Genomic DNA, 12,059 nt, shown 5'->3' with positions numbered 1-12,059 from the left:
CAGTGGAGAGAGAGAGTGACGCGCGGAGAGAGAGAGACTGAGAGAGTGACACAGGGAGAGTGACGCGGAGAGAGGTGTAATAATAATAATAATCATCCTTGCATTTGATATAGCGCTTTTCACGTCGGGAGGACGTCCCAAAGCGCTGCACAGAACCGACACACTGTAAAGTGAATTGACTGTATATTTGTGGCCGAACGCGGCAGCCGACTGCGCACAGCGATGTCCCACAGACAGTCGTGGATTGAAAATGGCCAATTTATTATTGTTTTTGGTTTTGGAGGGAGACTGAGAGAGTGACACAGGGAGAGAGTGACACAGGGAGAGAGACTGAGAGAGTGACACAGGGATGGAGAGTGACACAGGGAGAGAGACTGAGAGAGTGACACAGGGATGGAGAGTGCCGCGGAGAGAGAGACTGAGAGAGTGACACAGGGAGAGAGAGATCGAGAGAGTACACGGGAGAGAGTGTGACACACAGAGAGAGACTGAGAGAGTGACACAGGGAGAGAGAGTCACACAGCGAGAGACTGAGAGAGGAGGAGAGAGACCGAGAGAGAATGAGACACACAAATACGGAGAGAGAAAGGAATACATTTAACACAGGAAAAACATATCTAATGTGTCCTGATTTCATGTGAAATTGACATTTTTTTTTATTGCTGTGATAGCCTGGTTCAGTTCTCTCTCTCTCTCTCTCTCTCGCTCACCTCTGAGCCAGGGGTTTTGTGGGTTTAAACCCCCAAGTCTCTCTCTCTCCCCTTCCCCCCACCGGTGTCTTGGCCCATAATCCCCCAAATAAAATTGTTCGCCCACTTCATCGCCGTTTGTGCGAAACGGCCGCCGTCTCCAACCAACGAAACACAGTCACGACACTTCCCGACTCTATTGGGTCCCTCTCCTTCCAGAGGATCCGATTCAAAATCCTGGTCCTCACCTACAAAGCCCTCCGTGGCCTCGCCCCACCCTACCTCTGCGGCCTCCTAACCCCCTACCAACCCGCCCGTTCCCTCCGCTCAGTCGGCTCTGGCCCGCTCCTCGTCCCCCGACCCACCCGCCCCACCATTGGCGGGAGAGCCTTCAGCCACTCTGCCCCCAACCTCTGGAATGCCATCCCCCAGTCACTCCGTCTGGGTTCGATTCCCGGCAAGGGGTGGGGGCTGGGGTGTGGGGGGCACGAAACCTTGGTAAGTTTCCTTACTCCACACACACACACACACGTCTGATAATAAGCCCTCAAAAAAACCAATAATAAAATCGGTCACTTCTATCCACGGCTCTTTGTGGGACGCCGCTGTGCGCAATCGTCTGTCGCGTTTTGCCCACAAATATACAGTCACTATACAGTATATTCTGTGAAGCGCTTAGAGACGTCTCGATGACCTGATAAGGCGCTACATGAAATGCGGGTATTATTATTATTATTAAATGCTTTGAGAAGTTTCGAAGACACAACAATCGGGTGCGTTGAATGCAAAGATTAATTTTTATTATGAATTTATGTGAATTTTGCACATCTCAAAGAGCATTGAGTAAAGGAATACAGACAGCGATGATTTAGTTCCACCAACAGTGCCTCTCGGCAGGGCTGAATGTGGGGGGTGTGGGGGGAGAGAGAGAGAGAGAGCAGTGGGGTGGGGGGGAGAGAGTGAGGGGGAGTAAGACAAAGAGTGGGAAGAGAGAGATGGGAAGGGGGTGGGAGAGAGAAGGGGGAGAGAGGGCTGGAGGGGAGGGGCGAGGGAGGGAAGAGGGAGGAGAGAGGGAAGAAAAAGAGGGGGAGAGAGTTTGGGGCGGGGGGGGAGAGAGAGCACAGTGGGGAGGGAGACAGGGAGAGAGTTGGGGAAACAGAGAGAGGGAGACAGATGGAGGGGAGGGGAAGAGGAAGTAAAGAGGGAGAGAGGGAAGGAAAGAGAGGGAGACAGAATGAGAGAAAAGGGGGGAAGAGAGAGGGTGGAGAGAGAGAGAGAGAGAGAGAGAGGGGGGGGGGAGACGGAAGAGAGTGGGGGGAGGCAGGAGAGAGGGAGGAGGGAGAGATTAGTAGAATTTACACAGAGCCTTTTATTTATTAGTACTTTATTTCAAACGCTCCGGGACGATAGCCCTCGATGCCACGCCAGATATATATATATATATATACACATATATATATATATGTTGTTGTTGTTGTTGTTGTTGTTGTTTCCCCAGATCGGGTGTGAGAGAAGCATTGAGCTCAGGTCACTCGGGCTGGAGAAAGCAAGTTGGGGCTTTCCTCGAACTGTGCCACACCTCATTACGCTGACACTGAACAGAGCTGCGATACAAGAAGACACACATTACACGGGCCATCTCCCCAACCACCTGTCTGGCGGCGTCTGTGTCTGTTGGTGTCTGTGCGTCTCCGTGTCTGCCTGCGCCTGCCTCTGTCCGTGTCTCTGTGTCTGCCTCCGTGTCCTCTGCCGGTCCCTCACATCCTTCACTCCACCATTGACGGTCGCGCTTTCAGCCGCTACGCCCTACAAACTCTCCCCTCTGCCTTTTTCTCTCTCCTTCCCCATCTTCTGGCCTACGTTCACCTCCCCACACCCCCCCCCCCCCCCCCCCCACTCCACCCCCCACCGGCTCCGCCAGCGTCAAGCGCTCTGTGACACTACCCCGCGTGAGGGGCGCTGTGTAAATGCAAGTTGTTGTTGTTGCTCTCTCGCGCTCTCTTCAATAATCAGCCCTGCACTTGACATCATTGAGACATCTCAGAGCGCTGCAGAATTATACTGTAACGTGGAGTGACTGTGTATTTTTGTGGCGAAACGTGCCCACACGGCCCCTCGAGCCTGTTAGATCATGGCTTAGCTGGTACCTCAACTCGAGCTACCGAGCTTTGCCCCATATCCCTCGGTCCCCTGACCTAACAACTCTATCCACCTCAGCGTTGGAAATTCCGATGGGTACAAACACAGCACAGAGCAGTCAGTGATGGAGACTGGGAGCTGTGTCTTTCTCTACCGAAGTGGCATCCTGTAGCGTAGTGGTGAGCGCGCTCTCGCCTCGCAAGCGAGAGAACCCGGTTCGATTCCCGGGCGGGATAAAACCTTGGGCAAGTTTACTCCTTACTCCGCACCCCTGTTTACCCAGAGGTAAGTAGGAACCCAGTTGTTAGTCGAACAGCGGATCGCTTTCCGGGGGGTAATAATCCCTTAAGAAAAATAATAAACTGGTCACTTCAATCCACAACTGTTTGTGGGACGCTGCTGTGCGCAATCGCCCACAAAATACACAGTCGCTTCACTTAAGAGTGAAGCGCTCTGAGATGTCTGGAAGACGTGGTAAGGTAATGCATCAAATACAAGGATTATTATTATTATTATTATTTTCTCGCTTACCCGCATCCGTGAGGGTTGTGGCCTCTTCTTCTGTCCTCGTCTCTCCAATGGAACCCGTGTCCACGGCCTTGGTTATCCTGGTTCCCACGGCCTTGGTTATCCTGGTACCCACGGCCTTGGTTATCCTCGTTCCCACGGCCTTGGTTGTCATACCGCCCTTGGCCTCGGTCGTAACGACGCCCATGGCCTCGGTCCCCATGCTCTTCACCGTCATGGCGGCCATCGTGGTTGCCGTGGTTACCCCAGCCCCGTCTGTGCTGCTGCCACCATCCTTGGCCGAACTGTCTCCTGCTTCTTTCCTCCCGGTACTGCCCGTCATCCAGCCTCTCGCTGTCTCTGCTTCTCAACCGGGAGCCTCGCTCTTCACCTCCGAACCAACCGCGTTTACGTGGGGCGTCTATGCTGAAGAATTCCTCCAGGAAATCCAGATCCACGTGGCTCAGGTCAGCTCTGTACCGGCATTGAGGGTTCCTAGTGATGGTGATCGTAACAGGTTTAAGGTGAATATAAGAGGAGATAGATACAGAGAAAGCCTTGCCGGCTCTTGTCAACCTGCGCCTAATGCTCTCCGGAATTCGGTAAGCAAGGTGCGTCCCTCCGAGAGAGAGAGAGAGAGAGAGAGAGAGAGCGCACCCGGTTCAAGGTCGATTGGCGGATTGTTTTTCCGGGGGTAATAATCCCTTCCAAAAAAAAATAATAATTTGGTCACTCGATCCCCTCTTTGTGCGACAATCAGTGCTTCCGCCACAAAATATACACTGTATAATTATATTCTGGGAAGCGCTTTGAGATGTCTCGACGACGTGATAAGGTGCTACGTCAAATGCAAGGATTATTATTATGATTATTTTTATTATTATTGGAAAACTGTGTAGAGTTCTGGGCCCAACATTACAGGAAAGATAATATAAAGAGTTCGAGAGAGGACAGCGTAGATTTACTGAGATGTTCCCCTCTCCTCCCCACCCGAGGCTTGGCATCAGGCTCCACAGACAAGCGCTCTGGGTGCTATATAAACATAAGATGTTGTTGTTGTTGTTGTTGTTGAGGTGATGGAGAGGGAGACCTGACTGAGGTGTTTAAGATGATAACAATAATAATAAAATAATGATAATCCTTACCGCATCTTCGCGATGTCTCAAAGCGCTTTACTGTAAAGGGAATTGACTGTATGTTTTGTGGGAGAAATGCGGCAGCCAATTGCGCACAGCAGTGTTCCACAAACAGTTGTAGATTAAAGGGACCAATTTATAATTATTATTATTTTTTGAAGGGATTATTACTCCCGGAAAAGTGATGTGACAATCGACTAACAACCGGGTTCCTACTTATTGCTGAGTAAACAGAGGCGTGTGGACTAAGGAAACTCGCCCAATGTTTCGCTCTGCCCGGGAATCGGACTCAGGGCTCTCGCTTGCGCCCTACCATCGGTGGCCGGGCCTTCAGCCTCTCAGCCCCGAGGCTCTGGAACTCCTTCCCCCGTGCCTTCACCTTCCTTCCTCCCTTTCCTCCTTCAAGGCCGGTCTCAAGTCCTTTCTCTTCGACCGTGCCTTCAGCTCCCCTCTCGACTCTCTACCGCCTCCTCGCTCCCGCCCTTCCCTCCCCTCACCCTGACCATTTCACCCCTCCTCGCTCCCTCCCTTCCCTCCCCTCACCCTGACCATTTCACCCCTCCTCGTTCCCTCCCTTCCCTCCCCTCACCCTGACCATTTCACCCCTCCTCGCTCCCTCCCTTCCCTCCCCTCACCCTGACCATTTCCCCCCACTGCTCGGGTCCTGACCCAACTGTCCAGCGCCTTGGGACGTCCTCCCGACGTGAAAGTCGCTCTATAAATGAAATCTTGTTGTTGTTGTTGTTGTTGTTGCGAGGCGAGTGCTCTAACCACTGAGCTACAGGACTCCATTAGGCTAGATGGACTGGTCAGTGATGTATACGTGAAGGTCCTATTGCTCACCACTGATAGGAAGCTACGTAGTAGCGCATGGGATCGAAGTCAACCCTGTTCAGCGTCAGGCTCTTGCCCAAGATCGAGGCCTGTTCCCGGGCCTTCCTGGGACTGCCCTGGAACTGCTTCACAAACTGATACGGCTCAGGGGCATCGACTAGAACCACCTGTGCAGAGTAAACAAAGGGGAGTCACGTAAACACACCTTTATAATAATCGCAATAATAATGTGTTCGATACATCTCAAAGCATTTAATAATCATAATAATAAGAATCCCCGCATTTCATATAGCGCCTTATCACGTCTTCAAGACGTCTCAAAGCGCTTCACAGGATGCACTGTGAAGTGAATCGACTGCTTATGCTGTGGGCACTGGAGTGTCCTACAAACAGTCATGGATCGAGTGATCAAATGATTTACTTATTGAATGATTTATTGACTTATTTAGCAGGCTGAATTTATTTATTTGAAGGATTATCCACAGAAGGCGATCTGCCAATTGACTAACAACCGGGTTCCTGCTCACTGCTGAGTAAACAGAGGCGTGCGGAGTAAGGAAACTTGTCTCAGGTTTCACCGCACCTGGGAATCGAACCCGGGTCCTGTCGCTTGCGAGGCGCGTGCTTTAACCACTGAGCTACAGGGAGAGGGAGAGATCATTCCATTCCAACAAACTATCTCTGAGATGTCCATGTGTAGGCGGGATGCATGGAATTCTCAGCTCGGTTTAGAGACTCTCAAACAACGGTGATGGGTTTCCGCGTGTGTCAGCTTGACTTCTCCACAAAAAAATGACCCTTGAGGGGTAAGGTGGGTGGGTTGGGGGGGGGGTAAAACTTACCTGTGAGTCGTTGGGAGTCGGAGGGCTGTCCTGAAAGTCCTCAGGAAGCAAGAAGTAGAGGTCACGAGTCCAGGCAGCGTCTTCAGAGACTGAGGTGAGGACTGGAGAGGTCAGGTTCATGACAACGCCTGAAAGGGGTAAAGGAGAGTCAACATCACACAATTAATTAGGCACCTGAGGTGGGGTTGTTGGGGGGCGGTGGGTGGGGGGAGGGGGTGGGAAAGAGAGTGAGGACCCGAGAAGGGAATAATAATAATTATAATCCTTGTATTTGATAATGTTAATATCAGACTATATAGAGGTATCACTGTTAATATCAGACTATATAGAGGTGTCACTGTTAATATCAGACTATATAGAGGTGCTCACTGTTAATATCAGACTATATAGAGGTGTCCACTGTTAATATCAGACTATATAGAGGTGTCACTGTTAATATCAGACTATATAGAGGTGTCACTGTTAATATCAGACTATATAGAGGTGTCACTGTTAATATCAGACTATATAGAGGTGCTCACTGTTAATATCAGACTATATAGAGGTGTCCTTTTCAGCTTTTGTTCACTGTTAATATCAGACTATATAGAGGTGTCACTGTTAATATCAGACTATATAGAGGTGTTCACTGTTAATATCAGACTATATAGAGGTGTCACTGTTAATATCAGACTATATAGAGGTGTCACTGTTAATATCAGACTATATAGAGGTGTCACTGTTAATATCAGACTATATAGAGGTGCTCACTGTTAATATCAGACTATATAGAGGTGTCACTGTTAATATCAGACTATATAGAGGTGTCACTGTTAATATCAGACTATATAGAGGTGCTCACTGTTAATATCAGACTATATAGAGGTGTCACTGTTAATATCAGACTATATAGAGGTGCTCACTGTTAATATCAGACTATATAGAGGTGCTCACTGTTAATATCAGACTATATAGAGGTGTCACTGTTAATATCAGACTATATAGAGGTGTCACTGTTAATATCAGACTATATAGAGGTGTTCACTGTTAATATCAGACTATATAGAGGTGTCACTGTTAATATCAGACTATATAGAGGTGTCACTGTTAATATCAGACTATATAGAGGTGCTCACTGTTAATATCAGACTATATAGAGGTGTCGTTAATATCAGACTATATAGAGGTGTCACTGTTAATATCAGACTATATAGAGGTGTTCACTGTTAATATCAGACTATATAAAGGTGTCACTGTTAATATCAGACTATATAGAGGTGTCGTTAATATCAGACTATATAGAGGTGTCACTGTTAATATCAGACTATATAGAGGTGCTCACTGTTAATATCAGACTATATAGAGGTGTCACTGTTAATATCAGACTATATAGAGGTGCTCACTGTTAATATCAGACTATGTAGAGGTGTCACTCTTAATATCAGACTATGTAGAGGTGGTCGATGTTCTTAAAACTGTCTGTGTGTTTCAGTGCGAGGAATCCTGACCCCATGGTCTGTGTGGATCGTGCGACACACTTCAGCTCCCCCCACCTCCGGGGAGAGAGGAGGAAGTGGGGTGAAGGGAACAAGAGGTGGGATGTCACGCAATCTTACCCTTTGCATTATTGCCCGCGAAGTACTGAGCGAGACGCTGGTACCCTTGCTTCCAGCCCGGCCACCTATAGTACATCAGTCCGGTCTTGGCCCAGACCGAAGCAGTGTAATTGCGGATCTATTACCAGAGAGAGAGAGAGAGAGTAAGAGATAAAGAGAGCGAGAGACAGCGATATTGCTGGCGTTATATTAACTTCACATTCCAGGCTCATTAGTGTGTCAGCAATAGTGTCTGCCTACTGACTCGCCAAATACTAACGATAGTAATATTAGTAATTAATAATCCTTGCATTTGATTGTGGCAGTGAGAGACGTTGGGCGAGTTTCCCTTACTCCACACGCCTCTGTTTACCTAGCAGAAAGTCGGAACTCGGTCGTTAGTCGATCAGTTTCCGGGGGTAATAATTCCTTCAAAAAAAAATAATAATAATAAATTGGTCGCTCAATCCACGACTGTTTGTGGGACGCAGCTGTGCGCAATTGGCTGCCGCATTTCGTCCGCAAATACACAGTCAATTCACTTTACAGTGAAGCGCTGTGAAGCGCTTCGAGACGTCTCGAAGACGCTATATCAAATGCAAGGATTTAATAATTATTATTATTATACAGTTTACGCCTTTTGAGACGTAAGCAGGATGTGTCCCTCCAGGGAGAGAGAGAGAGAGAGAGAGAGAGAGCACATTCCATTCCAACAATCTTATCTCTGGGATTTCCAGGGGTAGGTGGGAGGCATGGAATTCTCAGCTTGGTTTGGAGACTCTTAAGCAAGATGGGTATCCACACGATTGTGCACAAGTGCGCTGAGCAAATTTAAAAACAGCCTGTGAGGAGAAAGAAACTGGAACGTTTGTCCGAATAAAATCCATGGCTGCCCTCCAGTGGAGAGTATGCTACAGAAAAACTCTAAACACGACAGCAAGGGTTGAAGATTGACCAGACTGTACATTTATTAATTTCCTCATTGCATTTCGGAGACTAGCGCCCAGCAAATCCTGCCACGTTCAGTAATAAAAATCCTTTGCATCTGATTACAGTAGTAACCCTTGAACTTGATGTGAAAGGCGCTATACAAATGTAATCTTGTTGTGGTTGGCTACGGTTTTGACCTGCTCGGGAATCAAACCCAGGCCCTCTTGCTCGTCAGGCGAGTGCTCTGACTATTACGCCTCAGGACTCCACATAGTGTAGGCAAATCCCATTCTCTCTCCACACTGTAGGTGCTGTAAACAAGAAAGCAAGAATTTACGTGCCAGAAATAGAAATATTCAACGCGTTTCTCTTACCTCATAATGGGCAGTTTTGCACAAAACCTTAAAGCTCAAAGTCTCTGGAGCTTCAACGCAAGCTTCGGGGTTTCTCCTGTGACAGAATGTGACAGGAACGTGTCAGGAACGTGTCAGGAGCGTGAGAGAGTGTGAGAGTGCGTGAGAGAGGGCAAGAGAGCGCGGGAGAGCGCGACAGAGCCTGCTGGCTCATTAGCAGGACCTGGAAGGGCAGATCAATCGCTCGGGGTCAGGGAATCCTCCTAAACAGCTCCTGTTAACCCTACAGCCAAAGTCCTAACTAACTAACTAACTAACGGGTCGGGTGTTTGCTTGAGTGACCTATTTTATTCAGGGAGGTTGTGGGGGAGCCGGGCCAACACACTGCCTCTTACCTCCGAGAGCAAACTCCTGTGGCGAGAAGTGGAAAGATCAGCAACAGCACCCTGGGCGACATTGCATCCTGCAAGGAATAGCATTCGAGGGTGATAAGTAAATATTGTGGCTGGTAAATAACTGTGCTTATCACTCTCACTCTCTGTGTGTTGAGCGGCACTGGATTTGCACCTTCAGTGGTCCTCTGTTGCTTCCGCTCGACCCACAGTCCCTTCGCCTCGCTCTCCCACCACCCCCCCTACCCCTTACCTCCTACAAAAGGTGTCTCAAGACCATACCTTTGATCACCCTCCTACCCCCACCCTCCCTACCCTCCACCCCTCATGATCGCAACCCTCAGCTCGAGGCAAAATTTCCTGACTGTCCAGCACCTTGGGACGTCCTCTCGACGTGAAAGGTGCTGCAAGAATTTGATGTGTTGTCGTTGATTCACTGCAAAAATAATAAAATCCTTGTGTTTGATACAGCGCGTTGAGAGAGACTGAGAGAGAGAGCGAGAGAGATTGAGAGGGGAGTTGGAGGGATACAGAATCAAAAATTAGTATTTGAATTAGAGTTAGTATTAGGGTTAGTATTAGTATTTGAGTAGGGTTAGGGTTGGGGTACTTTGTAAGAGGCAGAAGTTAAGAATGCAGCAAAAATCAATGACAAAATAATAGAATCGCAGAATATTACAGCACAAAAGGAGGCCAATCGGCCCTTCGTACCTATGCCAGTTCTTTGAAAGAGCTGCCCAGTCAGCCCCAATCCCTCTCTTTCCCCATATCTTTGCAAATAATAGATGTGTTTTGTGGGTGAAACGCAGCGGAGTCCTGTAGCTCAGTGGTTAGAGCACTCGCTTTGCAAGTGAGAGACCTGAGTTCAATTCCAGGCAGAGGGCGAAACCTCGGGCAAGTTTCCTTACTCCACACAGAGCCTAATAATAATCCCTCCAAAAAACCAAAAACAATAATTAAATTGGTCATTTTTCAATCTACGACTGTCTGTGGGACATTGCTGTGCGCCATTGGCTGCCGCGTTCGCCCACAAATATACAGTCAATTCACTTTACAGTGTGTTCTGTGAAGCGCTTTGGGACGTCCTCCCGACGTGAAAAGCGCTATATCAAATGCAAGGATTATTATTATTATTATTATAGCAGCCAATTGCGCGCGGCAGCGTCCCTCAAACAGTTCAGATTTGTTGAAGGGATCAGGCTGTCTAGGCTGACACTGAATTGTCTGAGCAGACGAGACGTTAAGATGAGTCTGTGCCTGTTCAGGCAGATGGCTGCGCTTCACGGTAAATTCCTGTGAAGCACATTGAGATTTCTTGATGCCGTGGCATAGATGCTCCGTCCAACCCGAGGATTATCAATGGTTAAAAATAGTAAGTTGCGATAGCTTCACGACGTGGTAAGAATTGCAAGAATTAGTATTATCATTCTATACATATATGTATGTAATAATTTTCATCCTGAAGAGAACCCAGGACAGACTTACCCGTGTTTGGCAGGAGATGCCGACAACTGATGTGAGGGATTAAATGGCAGAGTTAGCAGAACTAGTGAGTGATCACGTGCTCTGCCCCGGGTTGGTGTGTCTATAACACAACCCTCACCTCATTGCTTAACGTCCTCTGAAAAACAAACAACACCCAAACCTTCTCATGCCTGGCGTATGGACGAGACATGGTGAGACAGGAGCGGGAGACAGAAAGAGACTATAATGATAATCCTTTCATTAATGTCACAATTAAATGTCGCAACCAGTCACTTGGGGCAGGGAATCAACTCAGTTTTTACCCCTGCAATAATAATAATAATAATAATAATCCTTGCATTTGATATAGCGCTTTTCACGTCCAGAGGACGTCCCAAAGCGCTTCACAGAACACACTGTAAAGTGAATTGACTGTATATTTGTGGGCGAACGCGGCAGCCGATGGCGCACAGCAATGTCCCACAAACAGCCGTAGATTGAAAATGACCAATTTATTATTGTTTTTGGTTTTGGAGGGATTATTATTAGGCTCTGCGTGGAGTAAGGAAACTTGCCCGAGGTTTGGCCCTCCGCCTGGAATTGAACTCAGGTCTCTCGATTGCAAAGCGAGTGCTCTAACCACCGAGCCACAGGACTCCACGGGCCAAAGCCCTAACAGGTGAAGCGCTCTGAGACGTCTCAACGACATAATAAGGTGAATGAAAGGATTATATTATTGCGGGACCCGAACTACGCACCGTTCCCGGTGTACAGATTTCGATGTTGACTCGGAGCTGATCGTAACCCATTGCCACAGCGGCAAATATTTGAGTTCAGGTTCCAAATGCAGGTTTGCCCCCCAAGTAAGCAAAGTGAGCCAAAGTTCACTCTCTCGTAAGAATAATATTGATTTATTTGTGCCCAATATCATAGCTTCCATCAGCAACAAAGGAACGAGGGACGCAGGAGAGCTTATGAACGTCCGGTCCTACGAATAGCATCCTTCCGGGTATCGACTCCCGGCCTCAGTGAAAGCTTAGACAAGTTTCCGCGGCTCTATTCACTTGGTCGAGTCGTCTCAAAGCACTTCGCAGGTAACGTGAAAAGGCTCTGTCTCTCTCCACAATGGACTTTTGTTGTAGTTGTCAGTCCCATTGAATCCAGAGCACGAAACCAAAAATATATCGCCCACGAATACG

The 12,059-nt window shown here is 48.1% G+C and overlaps 1 protein-coding gene across 2 annotated transcripts; it reads right to left on the bottom strand.

Moving 5' to 3' along the window:
* Window positions 1-2,007: 2,007 nt before the first annotated feature.
* Window positions 2,008-10,960, bottom strand: LOC103190751. Of its 2 annotated transcripts, none has more exons than XM_042344887.1 (8): window positions 10,882-10,960; window positions 9,400-9,467; window positions 9,026-9,101; window positions 7,743-7,860; window positions 6,148-6,275; window positions 5,315-5,472; window positions 3,360-3,830; window positions 2,008-2,293 (listed from the first exon to the last, which is right to left on the bottom strand). In XM_042344887.1, the coding sequence occupies exons 2-8, from the start codon at window positions 9,459-9,461 to the stop codon at window positions 2,218-2,220; spliced, it is 1,089 nt and encodes a 362-aa protein (XP_042200821.1). In that variant the 5' UTR covers window positions 9,462-9,467; window positions 10,882-10,960; the 3' UTR covers window positions 2,008-2,217. The 2 variants fall into 2 exon arrangements, with proteins under 2 accessions (XP_042200821.1, XP_042200822.1); XM_042344888.1 differs by having other exon boundaries at window positions 9,026-9,098.
* Window positions 10,961-12,059: the final 1,099 nt, after the last annotated feature.

Source organism: Callorhinchus milii, unplaced genomic scaffold (assembly GCF_018977255.1).
Source record: "Callorhinchus milii isolate IMCB2004 unplaced genomic scaffold, IMCB_Cmil_1.0 Scaffold30, whole genome shotgun sequence".
NCBI lineage: Eukaryota > Metazoa > Chordata > Chondrichthyes > Chimaeriformes > Callorhinchidae > Callorhinchus > Callorhinchus milii.
This window is presented reverse-complemented; position numbering and strand designations above follow the sequence as displayed.